The sequence below is a fragment of the Trachypithecus francoisi genome, unplaced genomic scaffold (assembly GCF_009764315.1).
Source record: "Trachypithecus francoisi isolate TF-2019V2 unplaced genomic scaffold, Tfra_2.0 Lachesis_group17, whole genome shotgun sequence".
Lineage (NCBI taxonomy): Eukaryota > Metazoa > Chordata > Mammalia > Primates > Cercopithecidae > Trachypithecus > Trachypithecus francoisi.
Window position 1 is genome coordinate 18,432,054 of NW_022681462.1, and position 23,009 is coordinate 18,455,062.

Sequence of the window (23,009 nt, forward strand, 5' to 3'; positions counted from 1 at the left end):
GCAGACTATCATGTGGAACAAACTGTTAACAATAACTGCACCATAGTCAAATAGATCAACCACACACATCATCCTTTATGGTTCTGAATAAGGTTAATGAGCACAATTTGTCATAAAATTTTCCATAACTCTAAGAAACTGAATTGAATAAAAAGACTATTTTTTTCTTAACACCTTATAAAAAAAGGATAAAGCCTGTAGTTATCATCTTTGGAACCTTGCACCTAGCACTGTATCTGGCAATATAAATGTCATCAAGTATATTTGTCAAAAGAATGAACAAACAAGCAAATAAGCAACCCAATGCACTACAGCCATTCAGCTCCTTATTATGTGCTAAGTATTTAAAATTATACATAATAAAATGGAATATACTCAAACTTTTATTTCTACTAATAATAAATGAATTGCTCACTTAAGAATACACAATTTAATAGAATGTAGAGTTGGACTTCCATAAACCAATAACTCAGCTAAAACCAATAACAATTTTCTGCAATTGTATGACATTTTTCATTTAAGCTGTTTTTCTTTTATAAAATAGAAAATATACAGAACTCCAAATACATTTCTTTGCAGTAACACAAAGACATGTACACTACACTTGATCTTAACAGTAACACAATTCTCATGTAGAAGTTATTTTTTAAAATAGCTAGAAATTTGGAGACAAAGGCAAAAAAAGGAGTAAAATAACTATAAATGTTCATTAATGTTCTTCCACTTCAAAAACTGTCTGACATCAGAGCTAGAAAAGACTTTCTGCATCTATCAGTGACTTCCTCTTCATGTGTCATAGAAAGAGTTCAACATGCTTTACAAAATCCATTACATTTTAAGACCATTTCCAATATCTGCTATCATAAATCAAGAAATCCATTTATTCAAGGTTACTTATGGAGAATTAATCACACAGAAAATTTTAACAACTCCTTTTTCAAAAATTAAAGTACTTTACTATACTTGGCATTCCTACACATAATGATATGGATTCAAACACTGAAAGCATTAAGGGCATGTAATTAAAATTCATGCACTTAGACATTTAAAAAAAGCTTTACTATGTAGTACTCTCTGTAACTAATATTCCAGAAAAATAAACCACAATATAAACACGATGTAATCTCCTTTGGACTTCTCATCTGCTTAAGTGGCATTATGTAACATAAGACATTGTTCCAAAACACTTGTATGTACTTGATACAGCCTCAAAAACATGAAATAAAAAAATCTGAAAAAAACGAGATGAAAAAGAACTGTGGACACCATGCATCAGGAACAAAAACTCATGAATTTCTCTATTTGTGGTGACTTCTAAAACCTATCTTCCTAATTTGGAAGGCAAATTTACTCAAAAGATAAAAATACACAGGTCAGTTATACAACATTTTCAGCCTTTATTGAGAGAGTATGGTCATCATGCCAAAATTCATCCATCAACATACAACCTTATTTCCCATCTAAAGTTAATGAGAATGTATTTTATTTTAAATGGGACATAGAGGCAACATGCCAAGAATTAAAGTACAACCATAAAGTTTTAGTTTCACACTTTGAGTATCAACAAAGCAGTAATTCCTAAAATCATGAAAACATGATAAAATAACTACAGAAAAAAATGAACACTTAAGTCATTTCATGCTTTCTTAATGTCATGTAGTGAAAACAGATGTACCTATAATTTCAGCCTACAGATAGCATACATCATAAGGTCATTATTCATTTAAAATAGTACAAATGTTTACAAAGAACATTTCACTTAAATTTCACAGCTGCTTATAAAATGGTATTTGCAAGATTGACCTATATAAAGAAATGAGTCTCATCAAAAGAGATGATAAATTATAAATATATAATATATCACAATGTTAAAATCCTCGTGCAAATCAATAAAGATAACAATCTTTGGAAAGGAAAGTATTTAGCTTTACATATTTACTGTAAATTTACACACTAATTCAATAAGAAATACATTTAAACCTTGTCCTGCCACAGAATTATTTTGTGGGGGGGAAAAAAAAGATGTACTTTTTGAATATGTGTACATCAAAACCAAAAAGTTAACTTTTACTTTTTCCTTTATTGGCAACTTTTGATGCATTTCTTGGTTTTGGTTCCCAGAGGGCATTTTTTACAAATCTTGAAGCTGCACCTCTGTCCAGCTTGCCAGCCTTTTTCTTGTCTGTTATTTCCTTGACTCTGTTCATATATACTCTGATTCTTTCCTTAAAGATAAAAACGAAAGGCAATAGATTTACTAAGCTGTTCGCCACCACTAGATTTTATTATGCTATACACCTCGGTTAAATTCAACATATATGTATTTATTGCCTATTAAAGTGCATGGTGCTAGGAAATGCAAATGAATAGGATAAATATGCTCCCTGCTTGCCTAAAGTTCACAGTTGGAAGGTGGGGAAAGACAGATGTTAAAAAGTCATTTCAGAAGTCTTCTGTTTCCAAAGAGGAAGAATCACACTAAGACATTACTCCACAAATAAACATTGAATTGAAAGTTTCTAGGTGGTTATACATTTTTTAAAATCACCATTAACACAAATCTATATATTAACTGTTTTGAATCTAAAGTAAAAAACCGGAGCTTTCATATACTTGCAAAATACAAACTAAATTATCCTGAAATTTTTCTAAACAGGAAATACATGAGGTAGTACTTAACTATCTTTTCATGCTACCATCTAGTGTAACAATTAGGAAGAATGAAAATACAAATTATTCAATTTTATAATTTTGATTGGTAAATACATGAAATTTTCTACTAAAATATACAGTTCTAATCAGACTTTACAAGATGAGAAACATAATCTGTTGCTGTTCCACTGAATCTTCTGAGACCATTAATCAGCATAAATGGCTCTTATGCTTCAAATGGAAAAATAAAGTTGAGGCGAGCCATAAAATAGCAAAGTAAAAGACTGATCACTGCTTAAAAACAAGCATCATTAAAATAATCAACAGTTACATAAACATATACAGAAAAATGCAGAATCTTATAATGTTTTCATTGTGAAAGACTGGCAACTCTGCTCCACACTCTCTAGTGACGCCCCATTTCTGTCTGAATAAAGGCACAGTGCTTACAATGGCAGATACTAGCTGCAGCACACACACATCAACCCTGCCTTGGGGTCTTTGCCCTGCTTATTCCTCTGCCTAGAAGGATATTTCCTCAATACCCATACAGTCACTCCCTCTCTTCCTTATAGTCTACTCAAATGTTAACCTTGTCATTGAGGCCCTGACTTCAGCATTTAAAACTGCAGTCCTATTAAAGCACTCCAGTCCCCCCTACCCTACTCTTTTTCTTTGTTCCCATAACTTTCCAACATACTGCATATTCATATATATTTCTTATTTGTTTACTTTATTATGTTTATTGTTTGTCTCCATTAGATACAGTCTGGTGTCTGCCACAAGAGCAGGGATCAGCATTATTCACAGAGGAATCATCTCACTTGGAAATGCCTACCTCCCAGTAAGCCCTCAAATATTTGTTGAATGAGTAAACTGACTTTTCCCATTTGTGATATATATGGCAAATAAGTTTCCTATCACACACTAAGTCTGATCAATTAGTATCATTTACACAAGGTCAGAAAAGGGGAACAGGTTTATGCATGCTTTTTATTCACCAACCCTTATCTAGAATATTAACGTACTACTTCATAAAGTAGATTCTGAGGTAGAAAGAAAACAAATGACCTTGTCCGTTCACAAAGACAGTATCAAGTACTCCAAATAACTTCATATTAATGGAAAAAAGAGAAACTGCATGTAAAGTCCATATTATGAAGTTGAAAACAGATGATACAAGCCATTATTTTCAGATCTGTGTATCATATTGCTTTACACTTTTGCTTTAAATATTTTTTCACAATTGTTTTATTTAAAAATAAATTTATTTCCCCCCTGCAAAAACTTTAAAAGAAGGAAATGTCTTAGACTACATGTTGAAAAACTGAACACAACAGATCTGGCTTACTCATTTTTAAAAAATAAATGACCAAGTGCTTTACTAAGTTGTAAATAACATACATATCAATTACCCTAAGACTTGAGAACAAGAATACAATGTCAAGTGTATTTCATATCTATATCTGCCTTATATTTTATAAACACAAAGAATCAATTTATTAATATTCTTATTCATAAAACCAAGTCAAGAAGGTAACCGTAAGTTTGATTTCTAATTTTTCTCTTCAAATTGAATGATTTGATTTAATTTTTGAAGTCAGCAAAAACTCCAAGATACCAGATCTTACATACTGTACTTATACATCTAAATGGAATACAAAGACAAACCTAGAAGATTTATTACAGGTTGTAAATATGTCTAATGCAGAATTACTGGACAGTACACATACAGCTGGTGCCAAAAAAGCTCTTAGCTTTGTTGCTGAACTGGATTCTTTACTGCTGAGAAAATGAATTAATGGAGGAATTGAAAAGGTGGGGGGAGAAACTTTCCCGTCTTTGCTAGTAAATCAACTAGAATATACTTTTAAGAACTATATAGAAGTTTTTTTTTTTTTTTAAAGTATTTCTAGAGATAAACAGGATTTCAAGAATTTATACAAAAAATAATATGTAAGTTATAAATAATTACTAGAATCATAACATTTTCCCATTCTGAGATTTATATAATATATGGAATACCAATTATCTGAAAAAGGTTTAAGAGAAAAAAAAACTCAAAGATACTAAGGTCTGGCTCACTTTCATAATTTCAACTCGAATTCTGTTCTCTCTAATTTGTGTGACAAAGGTAGTGTGACAAACTTCAGGAATACAACAGCAAATACATAAAATAAAAAGAAATAAAATCTTACCAATTCCTGTTTTACTGGATGTTCCTTAGGATTAACTCCTTGAGTTGCCAAATAAACTAAAATAGAAAAATTTCATGGAATAAAATGGTGAATGTATTAATTTAAAACATTCCAATTAAAGAAACTAGTTGTTCACAAAAAAGGAAAGTCCTACAAACAATTAAACTTTAAATTATTCAATCTCCATGTAATACTAAATCTATGTGTGGCTCACTGGCATCCAGATTTAAAAATAAATATCTATTAAAATTGTTATGAAGTATAATTGTATGTAAATTGTTAGCATTTTAAAAATAAATCATCTTTCACACAATAAGTAATTTGCTTTCTAATGAATTCCAAAGTAACACACATACCCCAAAACATTGAATTTAATGTGTATGCAGAAACCAAATCCACTTTCGCTTGTTCAAGTGGGTCCAACTGTTAAAAAAGAAAAAGAGAGCGAGGGAAAGAGAGAAAGTGAGACAGAAAAAAAATACACAAACTTGGAACACCATCTGATAACATTTTAAACTTTTACCAAGTACAACGTATCAAAGAATTTTTTTCACTTCATATAATCCAATAACCAAATGATCTGAAAATAATTTGTAAAAAGAAGTTTTCTTAATAAGTGACTTTTGTCCACAAATTTTCACCTTAGGGTATCATCTTTAGTTAGACAAGGAAAGTGTACAACCCAAGAAAAATTCTTTTGAATTATTTCAATTTCGAGAGTTACGATCTGGGTTTTGTATGTCAAAAGTAATTTATCAATATAAACATTGTACATGATGCATTTATGTATAAGAAGCAGGCTAAGATGCTTAGGCAATACCAAAGACAGAAGAAACATAATGAGATTTGTTTTAGACTGTCAAAGTCAATTTACTGTTTTTGTCCTATAGGGTTTCCAGAAACCCTGATCACATCATTGTAATACTTAAAAGGTCAAAGATAGAGTCTGTCAAAAAGAATACTGTGAGTGCTCCTTTTTTTTCCAAAACCAAGTTAAAAACACAGTCAGGAGGTTATTTCCTAAGGCTGGAGTTGTGTTTTGTTTCCCCCCTAAAAATACCCAAACACTAATAAAATTGAAATAAAGGGGAAAAGGGGCATAGGTCATTAATCTGTTTCTTCTTCCACATGTTTCATAAAATAGCACTCTGTTTTATGAAATTCATTTTTAGGAAATTACATTTTTAAAATACCTTCTGCAACAACTCATTTCTAGAAACAGACATCATGGTCTTCAGCATCTCATCCACAGCACCAATGGAATTCTCAAACGCTGACAAATACTCGTGAATTTCTACTGGATAGTCTTCATTAATTTCTTCACCTGCCATTATGGCTGACTGGAAAAAATTAAATTCTTTGAATTCATATTAGAGACACAGCTTGTTCTTTAGTTTATTTAAAAAAAAAAAAAATCAATAGGTCATATCATGTATTTCAAAGGCACTAAGAGTTAAAACCTGAAGATAAACAAATCTTTTTAGAATTTAATTCTAGATTAGATACATTCCAATTTGTCCCCTTCTTAAGTTTCCCGGGGGGCTGTGGAAGAAGAACCAACCGAAGCCCACTAATGCTATGCACACCAAACTCTCAACATTTTTGTTTTGTTTTGTTTTGAGATGGGGTCTCTCTCTGTCGCCCAGGATAATGCAATCACCACTCACTGCAACTTCCGCCTGCCGGGCCCAAGGGATCCCCCCACCTCAGCCTCTCGGGTTGCTGGACTACAGGCCCATTGCCACCATGCCCAGCTAATTTTTTTGTATTTTTAAAGAACTTTTAAAGAACTAAAGACATGATTACCAAACATGAGATAGCAATAATCAAAATCCTACATTTAAAAAACTGTTGAATTAGTAAAGCAATTAAAGTTGGATAAAGAGATCTCCTAATGATTGCTGAAGAAATGGTAAGCAAAGCACTTTTTTAAGAAAAATATGTATTTCAGTCCTTCTAAATATAGGTGTCGATCTAAGAGCATGTTATATTAAACAAAAAAAGTAAAAATATTAGGTCTAAAATATGTATCACAGAAATCATTTTTCAAGCCTATATATATTTATATTTATATTCCTTAAGCTTCTTTAAAATATTAATAGGAAATCCAAAGAGTTCGTAAATCATATAAAGCCCATAAGCAGAAAAGAGGAAACTTGGGGCAAATAAACAATATGGTTTTCATTTGTGCTAGTGTATACTCTGACAGCCCATACTTTAAAAATTCACCTATATCAATGTATTATTAAAGTATCTAAGTCCAAATTTTAGAAGCAATTCTAAGCCATAGGTAACATCTGTAGAATAAAAAAAAAATTGTATTAACAGAAATACCTCTTTATCACATAGGTAAGGAGGACAGCATGAATGTGTATGACAGCAAATAGCATAGCAGAATGGAAGTAAAGAGACTCAGGCTTTCCGTCTTGATCACCAACTTTGTCACCTGAGATAAATCACTGAATCTCTCTCGGCCTCAAATTCCTCATCTATAAAATAAGGCAGTTGTTCTAACGATCTGTAAAGTCCCTTACAGTTCTAAATGTCACGATTACTTTTAAGTTTGAAAAGTACTATTTGAGTATTCAGTGACAACATATCAACATTTCTTCTGAATGAGTATATTCCACTAAGACATCTGGTTTCATTAAAAAAATAGGGTGAAGTCTATCTATTACTACTTGAGTTGTGAAGTTACTATCCAACTATTGTGCAACCAGCAATTAAACAAGGCAATAAGAAAACTACACAGAAAAGAATTGATTTCCAATTTCAAAAGGTTAACTGAACATATGCATTTGCCTCCCATCCCTCCCCAAATCCCTACAATATGACAGAAGAAATATAAAAACATGAAAATAAAAATGCTGGAAACCAAGAAAAGCACAGATCTACCAGTAGACTTCAACAGTAGAAACTGTGTAAACTAAAGAGCAAACTGGGCTGGACATGGTGGCTCATGCTGTAATCCCAGCACTTTGGGAGGGAGGCTGAGGCGGGCAGATCACCTGAGGTCAGGAGTTCGAGACCAGCCTGGCCAACATGGGGAAATCCCGTCTCTACCAAAAATACAAAAATTAGCCAGGCATGGTGGCACACGCCTGTAATCCCAGCTACTTGGGAGTCTGAGGCAGGAAAATTGCTTGATCCTGGGAGGCAGAGGTTGCAGTGAGCCAAGACTGTGCCACTACACTCCAGCCTGGGCCACTACACTCCAGCCTGGGCAACAGAGCTAGACTGTCTCTCAAAAAAAAAAAAAAAGAGCAAATGGGATCAGACTGGAAACAGGAAACAAAGCCAAGAAACCTTACAAACAAAAGAGAATGAGAATTTAGAAATATCCCCAAGAACAGAGCCATTAAGGGCTGAAAATAGCTAACCTAATCTCCAGATCTGTGAAAGGACAGCTCCAGCATTTATTGCCTAGATATTTCCTCACTTTATGTAGAATTTTGAACCAATAAATTTGAAAATATAAATGAAAAGAATGACATTCTTGGGAAGGTATCAATTACCAAAACTAAAAAGAAGTACATAAAAACCATACAGATCATTAACCATAGAAAAAGAATTACACAGTAGTCAAAGACGTACCCTCCAAAGAGACTCTAGTCCTAGAAGATTTTATAGGTAATTTCTTTCAAACCTTCAAGAAACAGTTAACTCCTATGGTATTTAGCTGTTTAAGAATATAGAGAAAGATGGAAAACTTTTTTCTTAACATACACAAAAATAAACTCCAAATGAATTAAAAATGTAAATGTATAAACATATTAGATTATATCAAATATTTATAGCTAAATGAAACCCAAATGCTATAAAAAGAAATGGCTGACAAACTACATAAAAACTTTTTTGAAAAGTCGTACATGGTAAAAGGATACCATAAGCAAAGTTAAAAGGCAAGAGACAGCTAGGAGAAAGTATCTGACAAAATATCACAAAGAATTAGACAGACTAAACAGTTCCTATAAAGCAATAAAACAAATTAAAATAATGAAGATATCATCACCTACCAGATTGGCAATAATTTTGAAGATTAAGAATGTTCAGTGTTAGAAAGGTTATACACTGAAAGTGGAATATAAATTGGTACAGGTTTTTAAAATGCACATACCCTTTGACTCAGGAAATTCTTTTAAGAATCTAGCCTATAAAAATCCTTGCACATATGCATATAAATTAAAATGTCCTCCTTAAACTTGTCTCTGAATTTCCTCCAGTTTGTCTTGTATCAAATTGTCCCTTTGCTGGACTATTACCCATAAGTTTAAATGTTTTACTTCTCCATCTAAGAAAGAAACCAAAAAAAGAAAAAAAAAAATCTTGACTTCATATCACCCCCCAGCTAAGGCCCCATTTTCTCCCTTTTACAACAAACTCCTCAAAAGAGGTGCTTATACTAAGTCTCTAATTCCCCTCCTTCCATCCTTTCTCAAATCTCTTACAAACATATGATCTTACTTTTCTCTCAAAACTGTACTTAGCAAGGTCACCCACACTGCCACATGGTTAAATTCAATGGTCAATTCTCAGTTCTCCTTGAGTGACACTGTTGACTCCCTTCTCTTGGTTTTCTTGGTTTCCCTTCTATCTCACCGGCTCCTTTCTTGGTCTCTTAGATGCAGCCTTCTCACATTCTCAGCCCCTTAACCAAGCTTGAAGTGCCCAGAGGCTGTTCCTGACTCGCTTTCTTCTCTAATTTACTCCTAGGTGAGCTGAGGATTTTAAATTGCTTTAGTAAACTGAAGACTCCAACATTTGTTTCTCCAACCCTGACCTCTCCATTGAAATTCATATTTACATTTCCAGCTGCAGAGATACTCAGCTGGAAATGTAAATATGAAATTCATATTTACATTTCCTACCAGAGATACTCAGTGTCTCTGGTAGGATGTCTAATAAATTCTCGAATGGAACCTGCCCAAAGCCAAATTCCTAACCTTGCCTACTGCAGTTTTCATCACTTCATTTCATGGCAACTCCAGCTTTCCAATTGTTCAGTCCCAAAATTTCAGAGTGATCCTTGACAACTCTCTCTCACTTCATCTTTAATACACACCCAGAATTTAACAATGTCCTACCACCTCTACTGCTACTATCCTGGTCCAAACCACCATCAAACCATGCCTGAATGCCCTCCTAAATAGCTTTCTTGCTTCTGGCTGAAGTCTATTATCAAGAATACAGAGAGACCATTAAAAATGTAAATCAGATTACGCCATGCTTCTGCTCAGAAACTTCCAAAGGCTTGTCGCCTCATTCAAAATAAGACAAAAATGCTTACAGTGGGCCCGGCAAGGTGGCTCATGCCTGTAAACCCAGCACTCTGGGAGGCCAAGGCAGGAGGATAGCTCGAGCCCAGGAGTTCGAGACCAACCTGGACAACATGGCAAGACCCCATATCTATAATTAAAAAATATATTTATAGGTTGGGTGCGGTGGCTTATGCCTGTAATCCCAGCACTTTGGGAGGTGAAGGTGGAAGGACTGTTTGAGACTAGGAGTTCAAGACCAGCTTGGGCAACATAGCGAGACCCCAATTCTATTTTTTAAATCAAAAAAATAAATAAGTATTTATCTTTTAAAAATCCTTACAGCGGGTTCAAAAAGCTCAATACAATTTGCCCTGACTCCCTATCACCTTCTGTGACTTCATCTCCCACTCTCCCTTGCTTATTTCACTCCAGCCACAACAGCCTCATTGTTCTTCCCCCATGACTTCAGGCACATGCCTACCTCCCTTTAGACTTCTCTCCTTCCTAGGATAATCTATTCCTCTCTTCCTCCCTTACCAACACCTTCAGAGCTTATTATGTTACCTTCACCAGATCTCCACTCAAATGTTATCTATTGGTATCTCTCTCCTAACCACCCTATTTTAAAATGCACACCACTCCCCCTCATCCCTATCTCCTTCCCCACCTTACATTCCTCAATATCAACTAACATGTATTTATTTGTTACCAGTCTACCTCCAAAAGGCAACTACATGAGAGCAGGAATTTTTGTGATTTGTTCACAAGCACTGCCTGACAGTCAATAAACATTTGTTGAAATAAACTATAACAAAATATTGGAAATAATCTAGATATTCATCGACAGGGAAACAGTTAAATGAATTACAGCATATTCATCCTTGAGAATATTACATGTCTTCTAAAAATAAAGAAGTAAATCTATATACAGTAACACACAGTGAGAAGGAAAAAGTCAGAGAACAGAGAACATTGTATATAACACATAATGTACCTAATATATGCCATTTGGCTTTAAAAAAAAAAAACTATATACATACATGTAGAAAAAAGTCTGGAAGGAGCATACAAAAAATAGACATTTTTTTCTGAAAAGAGACAAGGATTAGGGAATAGGTTCAAAGCAGACTCATTTTTTTAACTCTTCATTCTTCATTGTTTATATTTATTTCAAAAAGCACATATTAAATTTTTAATAAAAAACATTTAAATAAAGGCACAATAAAGTATTTTGGCTTTTAACAAATACTGTATGTATTTTTTAAAAACACAAAAGGTCTTTATTTAAATGTGAATTTTTTCATCAAATTTTCCTATTAGAAAACATTTCTTTTCTTCAGAAGAACATAGTAGAGATTTTTCCTGCAATTATTCCCTGTCCCTAAGCCCCATTAAACAAGCAGTTATTTGTTGTTAGAAAAGGCAAGGGGGACTAAAAAATAAAGGCTCTTCTATTATGAGAAATTCCTCCTAATTCAAGCGATTTCTACTAACATTTTATATAGGCAGTTGCTGAATATTTATTCCTTCCACAGAAAAAGCGCAGAAATTTCCCTCCGTCCCCTTAGCTACTCTGACCCCAGGATCAAGCAATGACTCTACGGTATCAGCAGCAAACACCTGAATAGCACTGATTATGTGCCAGGCACTATTCTAAGCATTCCACATACACTTGTTCATCTAAACCTCACAGATGAAGAAAGTGGGCCACAATGAAGTTAAAGAACATGCCTAAAGTTGTACATGTTAAAATTTCCAAAGAAGAAAATAACTCACCCAGCCCTTCTCCTCACCCTCCTCCCGGGTTCTATAGGTACTCCTCGCCCTTCCACACACTCCTTCTAAAACACTGGCTGCAGAGGGAGAGACAGACGGAGAAGGCGTGACAAAACTTGCTTCTCTTCACCACTCAGTAGGGTGTGGCTGAGACTAAGGACCTGGGTTGGGGGGATGCTGCCCAGTAACCCTAACAGATGTTACTGCCACTCAGTCCCTCTTCTCACTAGTTATACAGAAGCCAAAGTACCGATAGCAGAAAAGAAGAGTGCATAGCATCACATACAGAACTGAAGTCATCAGCTACCTCTTTTCTTCAATTCTCCACTTCAGGGTGGCCAATCCAGGCAGAAACCTGGGAGGCACCCCAAATCCAATCAGTCCTGGCAATATGGCTTCCTTAATCTCCTCACACCACAAGCCTTCCTCCATTCTCACTGACTAGATTATTTCCACAGCCCTTGAGTAGTGTCCCTATTATCAATTTTTCTCCACTCCCAGTTTTAGAATATTACAAAACATGCTTTAAAGAGTCTGGTAATGGTACTCCTCTGTTGAAAATTCTGCAACAGTTCCCTACCACATGGAAGATAGTTCCAAACCTCTCAGCACAGATGCAAGGCCCGTTATGATGTGGCCCTTGCTTGTCTGCCTAACCTCATCTCTCATGGCTCCCCTCTTTGAATCCTAGAGCTGTGGCCATGATGGCAGTTTCCCAAATGTGCCATGCTCTCTCACTCTCCACTTGCACCTGTGTGACACTCTAAGCCTGAAATGCCCTTCCAACTCCACTTTGTTCAAATCCTGCTTATCTTTGGAGGTAAAAAGTAGGTTTCAGTTCGGCCAATGAAGACTTCTCTGCATGCTCTCCTTCTATGTTCTCTGTCTGGACAAATATAACAACTATAAGCTGTCATGTCACTTAAAACACTATCTCTTAATGTATTTTTATTTACTTGACTTCCCTTTTGACTACAAGTTCCTTGAGGGGCTGTGTCATGTTCATATTGTATCCCCAGTGGCTGACACACAAGGTGACTGTATCTCTCAATTTGCCCAAGACAGTTCCACCTTATGCCTGTTGTTTCAGCTTGCCATCAACTCGGCTCCTTTCCTTCTCCAAAGTCCCAGTTTGAACAAAAAAATTTTATGGTTACCCTAAACAACGTAGGTTCTCTGACCCTTATTACCACTTCCCACCCCATTTAGCTGGAGAACAGGAGCATCAGAGGAGTTACCCTTTGCACCAGTCAGGTTTCAACTAGAGAAGCAGAACCAGTAGGAGATATGTATTAACAGAGTTAAGGCAAGAAACTGGTTTACATACGGCAAGCTATCAAGGAAGGAACTCATGCTGGAACTCTTGGCTACTAGCTGAAACTGCTGTCTACAAGTGAAGTTTCTTCTTTTGGGTCAGGGAAACCTCAGCTCTGCTTCTAAAGCCTTTCAACTCATTGAATGAGGCCCACCCAGATTATCTAGAATAATCTCCCTTACTTAACTGATTATGGATTTTAATCATAGCTTCGAAATACTTTCACAGCAACACCTACATTCATGTTTGACTGAGTATCTGCGGGCTACAGCCAAACCAAGTTGAAACATTAAAAAGACAATCACAGCCAGGCACCATGGCTCACACCTGTAATTCCAACACTTTGGGAGACTGACAGGAGGATCACTTGAGCTCAGGAGTTCAAGACCAACCTGGGAAACACAGATCCATCTCTAAAAAAAAAATATTTTTAATTAGCTGGGCATGATGGCATGCACCTGTAGTCCTAGCTACTCCGGAGGCTGAGGTGAGAGAATCACTTGAGTCCAGGAGTTCGAGGCTGCAGTAAGCTATGATTACACTACTGCACTCCAGCCTGGGCAACAAAGCAACGCCTGCACCCCTTTAAAAAAAAAAAAAAAAAAAAAAGACTATTTCACTAAGATATATTCCTGGCATCACAAATACTATTGCTCTGACAATACTTTCCCACAACAAGCTTGTTATTTTGATTATCAGGTTCCCAAGTAACAGAACTAGACTTCAAATTCTAGCTAACAAATGTAGAAGAAATGACAACTTAAAAAAGAATCACGACTTTGCAACCCCTAATGAAATTATAGGTTTAGGCAATGGCCACCAATAGATCACGAAAAGTAGGTGAAACACACATATTATGAACCTCCTGATGCGAGGCAATATAACACACACAGCACCATCTGCAAAGCATTCCCAACTCCCAAAAAAGCTGAATCTGAACAATTAAGCCTACAGAGCTAACTTCCATTTTACAGGAAATATAAAGGATAGAGAAACAAACTAACACCACAAGAAAGCAAACAAATATGGAGTGACAAATACAGTACTCTATAGGACAACTGATCAGGTTTCTATAACAAGTCAGTGGCATGAAGCAAAAAAAAATGGGGGAAGAAAGAGGAAGAAGAGATTGAAGAGATTTAAGAGACATAACAACCAAATGAAATACATAGACCTTGTTTGGATCTTGATTCAAATAAACCAAGCGTAAAAAGATAGTTCTGTGAGAAAGAAATCTGAACATGGACCAAGTATTAGATGACCAACAAATTATTGATAATTCTGTCATCTAATGATAATAGTAATACAGTTATATAAGAAAATTTCCCTGTCTTTTGAGGATGCACACTGAAGTATAGAGGGGTAAAATTACGTAACATTTTGAATTTGCTTTAAAAAAAAAAAAAAAAAAGTAGCCTCCACGAATTATTACAACTTTGAGAGAAAAGATAAGAACCTATGTACATTATTTCTATAGTGAAATTAGATGGCTAACTCACAAACTAGCCTTTAGAATACAACTCAGTTCATATATAGGGGAATAACTAAAGAGAAGGTGTCATCTAGAATATTTAAGCAGCTCCATTATATCTCATTTCAATTCCAGACATAACTAGGGTGAGGAAGAGGAAGGTTACTGGGTGCTCACTATATCTGTGATACTTGCTGAACATATAGTCTCAAATGAAATTTGTATTACTAACACTTCCAACAAAAGGCTGACATTCTAAAGTGTCTATTTATTTCAAGAGTATCACAAATTCCTTATTTTTTTTTTTTTTTGAGGTAGAGTCTTGCTCTCTTGCCCAGGCAGTGGCTCAATCTCAGTTCACTGCGACCTCTGCCTCCCAAGTTCAAGCAATTCTCCTGCCTCAGCCTCCCGAGCAGCTGGGATTACAGGTGCACACCACCATGCCCAGCTAATTTTTGTATTTTTTTAGGAGAGACAGGGTTTCACCATGTTGGCCAGGCTGTCTCGAAATCCTGACCTTGTGATCTGCCCACCTCAGCCTCCCAAAGTGCTGGGATTACAGGTGTGAGACACTGATCCCATCAAATTCCCTTTAAAAAAAAAAATCCTAATTTCTTATATTTTTACCTGGCCCTTAAAAATGTGGGCAAAATAAACAAATAAATAAACACCCAAGAGTAATGCCAAATAAAAAACTAAAAAAAGACATATGCAACACAACGCTTTTTTAAGCCTCTATGAATCAATTTAACAATAACAAAAAAAAGTACACACAATCGAAAAGAAAAATGGGCAAAGAAAATCAACAGTTCACAAATAATCCAGATGACCAATAAGCATAAAGAAAGCTACTCAACCTTACTGATAATTAAAGAAACATAAATTGCTAGAATATGATGCCATTTTAAAAATTAAAGAGATTAATAGTACTAAAATGGACAAAGGTGAGCTGAGAACAGCCTCCCATTCACTATTAGTCAGGGTATAAATTAGTTTAGCATTTTTGTGGGGTCATCTGCACTATGCTTCAAAATCACCTATGTACACCTCCTTTGACCTAGCAATTTTACTTCTCAAAGTATATTTTAATGCAAGATAATGTTTAAGGACTTCCGCTACAATGATCTTTAAAACAGTAAACTTTAAAACAGAACAACCCACACATCCATTATTAGAACCTGGTTAAATAAATTATGGTATGCCCACCTATTAAATTACTATGCAGTAGTGAAAAGGTACGAGGTACAGCTTATAAAGATTCCTAAGACATATTAAGTGAACAAAAGTTGAAGAACATCATGTATAAAACATCCTATTTATTTATTTATTTATTTATTTATTTGAGATGAAGTTTCGTTTCTGTTACCCAGGCTGGAGTCCAGTGGTGCGATCTCAACTCACTGCAACCTCCCCTACTGGGTTCAAGTGATTCTCCTGACTCAGCCTCCCAAGTAGGTGGGATTTCAGGCATCCACCACCATGCCTGGCTCCTTTTTTTTTTTTTTTTTTTTTGTATTTTTAGTAGAGATGAGGTTTCACCACGTTGGCCAGGCTGGTCTCAAACTCCTGACCTCAGGTGATCTGCCCGCCTCAGCCTCCCACAGTGCTGGGATTAGGGGTGTGAGCCACCATACCTAGCCCATCCTATTTATTTTGAAGAAAATAAGATATATGAGTATGGAGGCATATTTGCATGGTATATGCATACAAGTTTTCTTAAAGGATCCAAAAGAAGCTGTTAACTGTGGTCACTTCTGGGAAACAAAACACAAGAAAGTGAGGAAGTACATTTTGTTACACTCTCTGAATTACAATTTTTAAAGAATAAAATATGTAACATAATACTTAAGTTTATAAATAAAAACTTCAATCATCTCAAATTTTGAAATTTACTTTATTCTCAAACATACCAGATAAAAATGTCATTTCCCCTTACTTAGCAGCAACAATTAAACCTACGTTCTTTACCACTATTACATTCAAAGAACCATATAAATGTTTTTTCTACCTCTAAATTGTCTAGCCACCAAGTGGCTATTTTCCTCTAGTCTCATGGTACAAAAGCCTCCTCTGGCCTGCTTCCTACATGGCTAAACATCCCAGTCAACTGGTTTAAAGATGCTTTTGCAAGTTCTCATCTTCTCTTCCTGCCCCCTAGCCAAACATTCTGGCTCTAGGGCTACTGAACATTCATTCTTAACGAAATTCAAAAAAGACATAAATTAATGCTATCCAACCTCAACAGGTCCTCTGACAGTTGCCTGACAGTTCCTTTATTTATCCCTGATACCTCCTCAGCACTTACTGCACAATGTCTTGTAAATGAATAATATTTACTGAGCATTTACCACATGCCAGTCACTAAGGACTCTCTTATTCAATAGATATTTAATTAGCCTCTATGACAGGCAGCCCTGATACTTGGAAGATAATAGTAAGCAAAAACTTGAATGCTCTGCACTTACTGTTTAGTGTGGATGATAGACACTAATCAAAGAATCACGGAAATATAAAATTACAACAGTAATATGAAGAAATAAATTGTGCTATGAGATAGTGGACATGACTTAATCTGAGGGAAGACAGAATGCTTTCTCAAGAAAGCACTCGATGACAGAGACGAGTTAAGCAGACAAAAACTGTAGTGCGGGCGAGGAGAGTTCTCACAACTCTACGACTGGGCACTAAAATTAGCTTCACTTTACAGATGGCACAACAGAAACAGGTCACAGGGCTGGTAAGTGGTAAAGCTCGGCAGAATGGAACTCAAATCGAATGGAGGAGGAGCATCCCTCACAAATCCCATGAGTGGATTTGTGTGGGATGCTCTCTGGACAAAATCTTTTATACAATGTAAAAGGTTTGTTCCTCCCTGAAAGTCTATTCCTGTAACCCTTCCAGCCTTAACTCCCATCTTTACCCTATTCCCCAACGTCACACTCACCTTCTGTTCCTATCACTACTCCACGTGACCAGAATCTCCAATTTCCGTAGCAATGTTCAGTAGGCCTGGAGCAACGTTACACTCAACTTCTGTTCCTGTCACTACTCCACGTGACCAGAATCTCCAACTTCCTTAGCAATGTTCAGTAGGCCTGGAGCTACTGAACATGGGGCATTAGCAAGTGGCCACAGAGGAAAGAGGACTGGCAAAAACATCTTTAAAACAGCTAACTAGGAGATGTGACCATGAAGGAAGGGAACTGAGGTGCTGTCATAGCCCTTTCCCTCTACTTGGAATACCAGTGTTCCTCCGTTTTGCATTGCTATGCAGGAATACCTGAGGCTGGGTAATTTAATGAAGAAAACAGGTTAGATTTGGCTCCCAGTTCTCCAGGCTACACAACAAGCACGGTGCCAGCATCTGCTTTTGGTGAGATAAAGGGGGAGCAGACATGTGACATGGCAGGAGAAGTGGCAAGAGAGAGGAGTTTCGATGCTCTTTTAAACAACCAGCACTAGGAGTGAACTAACAGAGTGAGAACTCAACTCATTACCTCAAGGACAAAAAAAACCAAGACATTCAATCTGCCTCCATGACCCAAATATCTCCCACGAGGCCTACCTCCAACACTGGAAGTCACATTTCAACAAGAGATCTGGAGGAGACACACACCCAAATCATATCAACCTCCTCTTCATAACTGTCTCCATTTTCTTGGCCTATCAATCCTTTAAAACCCACATCAAATGGTTCCTCCTCTATAAAGGTGTCCATACCTCCCAAACAAAGGTAGTCTCTTCTTCCTCTTTGCTCCCAAGTTTCTCTGAATATAACTGTAATACAGTTATCACACTGCCGTGCAACTATCTGCTTGATTTAACGTAATCACATATCTATCAATAACACTCCTCAAGCTCTTGATAAATCCAAAGGTGTCAATCCTCATTTCACCCGATCCATCAGCTGCACCTGACAAAATTGAACATATTACTCTACTCTAAATTCCACAACACCAGACTCAAAATTGTCCTTGTCCCTCACTGGCTGCTCAGGCTGTCTCATTTGGTGGTTATTCCTCATTTTCCTAACTTGTTAATGTTAAAATGCCTAAGGACTCAGGCCTTGTGCCCCTTCTCTTTTCTGTCTACATTTACTCTTTTAACGACTGTCTCTGGTCTCACAACTTTAAATACCATCTGTTCACTGACAACTCCCAAATGTCTGTTTCCAGCAATGACCACTCTGAAGTCCAGAATGAACATACTTAACTGCCTACTCAATATCTCCGCTTAGATGACTAACAGACATCACAAACTTATCATGTCCTTAACTGAACTCCAAACCTTCCCACAAACCTGCCCCTCCCACAGTTTTCTACTTCTCAGTTAATGGTAATTTCATTCTTCTAGTTGCTCAAGCCCCAAACTTTGACAATAAGCTTATTCTTACAATTCATTTTCAATCTGTAAGCAATTCTGTTGGCTTTTCCTAGAAAATACATCTAAAATTAAACTGCTTCTCCACCTTCACTTCTTTCCAATTAAGATGTTATCATCTCATCTGAACCACAACACCTCCATGATTAGTCTCCTGGTTTTCACCTACCCCACCCCACAACAAACTATTCTTAACACAGAAGCCAGAGAAGATTCTATTAAAACCTAAGTCAGGCCAGGCGCAGTGGCTGACGCCTGTAATCCCAGCACTTTGGGAGGCCGAGACAGGCAGATCACCTGAGGTCAGGAGTTTGAGACCAGCCTGGCCAACATGGTAAAACTCCACCTCTACTAAAAATACAAAAAATTAGCCGGGCGTGGTGACACGTGCCTGTAATCCCAGCTACTTAGGAGGCTGAGGCAGGAGAATCGTTGGAACCCAGGAGGCGGAGGTTGCAGTGAGCTGGGATTGCACCACTGTACTCCAGCCCGGGCAACAGACCCAGACTCCGAACGAAAAGAGGAGGGTGGGGTGGGGTGGGGTGGGGCGGGGCAGGGCAGGAAAGGAAACAAAAGAAAACAAAAGAACAGACAAGAAAGTAAAGTAAAACAAAATAAAAAATAAAGTAAAATAAAATAAACCTAAGTCAGATCATCTCACTCCTCTGCTCTTACCTTTCCATTGGTTATTTACTCACTGGGCTATTCCTCAAGGTAAGATTTATGTCGAGGTACATTTTGAACTCCACATCACTAACATAATGTCTTGTCATGTATTAGGTATTTAGCAACTATTTGTTAACTAACTAAAACCAACCTGGGTAACCTAAGACCTAATTTTGGAAACTCTTAATATCAGATTACAGTTTGAGCTTACAGATACTAGAAAGTCACCACATGGATCCAAACAAACATATGATCATGTACGTTCTGGGGCTCCTCCCATCTCTACACCAAATAATTATACACAGTTATGAACTAAGCCCGAGAATAAATCCAACATGATTGTGTTTTGGAACTTGAGAGCCACTTGCTGTTGCTGCACCAGGATTCTATCACTCGTAATGAATTACTGGAATGGCTTTTTTGCACTGCATTATCTCAGGAGAAAATAACAATGAAATGTACACACAAGTTCTCAATAAATATTGCTGTCTTGGGCAAACAGTGACTCCATGTTAGTATTGTCTGTGACTCTCCTTCAGTCTCACAGTACAATTCCTGAGTACATACAGACTTCTTCCTTTTCTAAAAAAGATATTAACACCTAAAAATAAATTTATCCAGAAGTCTAATAATACAGGAGTATATAAATTATGAGGATATTGCTCAAGATTGAGATGAATAACTACATTCGATTAAATTTACTTCTATTCAATGTTTAAATCAAAGCATTTCCAAAATTACATCGATCAAGCAGCAAAACTACCTTCCAAAACATATGGAAGTGGCTTATTACAATCACTTCATTTCTGAAATAACAGTATATGGGGTTGCTGCATAGATTAAATAAATAATGTAGATAAAAGCCATCAGAACAGGGCCTGGCTCAGCACTCAATACATTAGATAGTATTTTACTAAAAGTGAAAGTTATCAGGCCGGGCGCGGTGGCGCAAGCCTGTAATCCCAGCACTTTGGGAGGCCGAGACGGGCGGATCACGAGGTCAGGAGATCGAGACCATCCTGGCTAACACCGTGAAACCCCGTCTCTACTAAAAAATACAAAAAACTAGCCGGGCGAGGTGGCGGGCGCCTGTAGTCCCAGCTACTCGGGAGGCTGAGGCAGGAGAATGGCGTGAACCCGGGAGGCGGAGCTTGCAGTGAGCTGAGATCCGGCCACTGCACTCCAGCCCGGGCGACAGAGCGAGACTCCGTCTCAAAAAAAAAAAAAAAAGAAAGTTATCAAATACTCTAATCCATTGTGGACTATGTAGAGCCATGTTTGAAGGGTCAACTGTTTGGAAACAGTAGTTGAGATAATATATATGAAGAGCCATTTGAAAAGGTAAAAGCAGTTAAGAAAAAAATTGCATTACTTCTGAACTGTGATACATACAATACAGCTAACTGAAGGCAGCTGCAGTATCTTTTGACTGAGAATTTTATTTTGAAAAATCATTATTCACACTTATTACCTTTCAAAAAAAAACAATGAGTTCTATCATTTCCACTAAACACAAACATTTCTCTGTACTTCAGTAGGGCTAATCTGTTATTTCTGAATCAAAAATACAGGGTTAAATAACTGAAAGTATAATTGGATTGTTTGTAACACAAAGGGTAAGTGCCTGAAGGGATGGATACCCCATTTTCCATGTGATTATTACACATTGCATGCCTGTATCAAAACATCTCGTGTACCCCATAAATATATACACCTACTATGTAAGCACAAAAATTTTAAATTTAATTTTTTTTAAAATCACGGTTAAGTCTTGGTTCAGTCTACCATCAGGCAGTCCTAATGGGTTAATAAGTGGACAGCAGACATCTCATTGCGACAAATACGTCTGTATCAAGCCAAAACAATTGTATTCAGCAAACATGAAGACATTAAAGCTATTTTCAAACAAGTTTTAGTTACACTGAACTTTCCCGGGTCATCAAGAAAAACTGCTCTCTTGGATTACCCACTACAGATTTCAGCTAAAGGTCGAAATTAGCCCACTATCTCAGATGGGCTAATACTGCAGCGGCAAGCAGTCTGTGAATGTGAATGACAAACGGAGCTAACACAGTAAAGTTACTCCCCTAGACGTCCCACTTTAGCCTCTCTCCCTAAGCAAGATTTGAAGACAGCTGAAAACTGTGAAGTCATGTTTTTTTATTTTTGTTTTTAATTTCTTCGTCTTCCAAGATTTGAGAAGGGGGTGGTTAACAAACTAAGAAAAAGAGAAAGACCGGGGCAAGAGAGGGAAATGAGGGGCCGGGGTAAGCCAAAGCCTGCAAGCAGCCCCAAAACAAGCGGAAGTGGGGGACCTGCAGCAATGCTGCCCCAACGAAGAGCTGTGCGAGACTGCATTCCTGGAAGGCTACGCAGCCAAACTCCGATTCTCTCAGTCTGCCCAGAGGATTACAGGGGAATCCCAGGAGAGGAAAAGCGGAGTTAAACCGGAGCAGGAGACAAACTGAAAGTACAACTTTGAAAAATACCTCACGGCCTTCGACTACAGTCTCCCGGAAAGCGGTCGGGCAACGATGACGACAATCACGCGCCGGCTGTGCACGCGCCGGGAGAGGCGCTTTCGGATGATCTCACGCTGCTCGCCACGCCCCCGCTCCTTCACTCTTCTCTAAAGGCAAATCTCAAATTGAGTAGTTCAGAGCCATGTTGTGGGAGAGGATTGCGGCGGCACTCTGGAACCTTTGTCTACATTTGTACGCGGCCAACACTCACCCCAAATACAGGTTGAGTGTATTTAACCAGGAAAGAAATCTTAGTTACTGAAACTTTGTTTGGGTTTTTACTTTCCCGGAAGCTTTTCCACGGCCCTCACTGTTACTAGGCTTTTATTGTCTGCCTCAAGATCAGCCTCTTAGAGCAGCTTCCCAGATTATCCGTGGGGAAGAATGGGTTATTTTTCCAATCTGTCAGTAAAAGATAATTCTATAAAATACAGTAAAAATGAATTAGTAGAAAAATGGGGAAAATAGGCCGGGCGTGGTGGCTCAAGCCTGTAATCCCAGCACTTTGGGAGGCCGAGGCGGGCGGATCACGAGGTCAGGAGATCGAGACCATCCTGGCTAACACTGTGAAACCTCGTCTCTACTAAAAAATACAAAAAACTAGCCGGGCGAGATGGCGGGGGCCTGTAGTCCCAGCTACTCGGGAGGCTGAGGCAGGAGAATGGCGGTAAACCCAGGAGGCGGAGCTTGCAGTGAGCTGAGATCCAACCACTGTACTCCAGCCCGGGCGACAGAGCGAGACTCCGTCTCAAAAAAAAAAAAAAAGAAAAG

At 37.3% G+C, this 23,009-nt stretch overlaps 1 protein-coding gene across 5 annotated transcripts; it reads right to left on the minus strand.

Moving 5' to 3' along the window:
- Nucleotides 1-1,373: 1,373 nt before the first annotated feature.
- Nucleotides 1,374-22,320, minus strand: C1D (C1D nuclear receptor corepressor). Of its 5 annotated transcripts, XM_033239270.1 has the most exons (7): nucleotides 22,206-22,294; nucleotides 11,885-11,961; nucleotides 7,185-7,339; nucleotides 6,044-6,190; nucleotides 5,207-5,273; nucleotides 4,851-4,906; nucleotides 1,374-2,225 (listed from the first exon to the last, which is right to left on the minus strand). In XM_033239270.1, the coding sequence occupies exons 4-7, from the start codon at nucleotides 6,179-6,181 to the stop codon at nucleotides 2,061-2,063; spliced, it is 426 nt and encodes a 141-aa protein (XP_033095161.1). In that variant the 5' UTR covers nucleotides 6,182-6,190; nucleotides 7,185-7,339; nucleotides 11,885-11,961; nucleotides 22,206-22,294; the 3' UTR covers nucleotides 1,374-2,060. The 5 variants fall into 5 exon arrangements, with proteins under 5 accessions (XP_033095161.1, XP_033095157.1, XP_033095160.1 ...); XM_033239266.1 differs by lacking the exon at nucleotides 7,185-7,339 and having other exon boundaries at nucleotides 22,206-22,293; XM_033239269.1 differs by lacking the exon at nucleotides 7,185-7,339 and having other exon boundaries at nucleotides 11,902-11,961; nucleotides 22,206-22,281.
- Between the last annotated feature and the right edge of the window lie 689 nt (nucleotides 22,321-23,009).

Excerpts from the sequence above, each read along its gene's own strand:
- C1D (XM_033239267.1), bottom strand. The coding sequence starts at position 6,181 with ATGGCAGGTGAAGAAATTAATGAAGACTATCCAGTAGAAATTCACGAG. Across the intron at positions 4,907-5,206 it reads ATTAAATTCAATGTTTTGGG|TTTATTTGGCAACTCAAGGA; the intron begins GTATGTGTGTTA and ends TTTCTATTTTAG. Across the intron at positions 2,226-4,850 it reads ATCCAGTAAAACAGGAATTG|GAAAGAATCAGAGTATATAT; the intron begins GTAAGATTTTAT and ends TTTATCTTTAAG.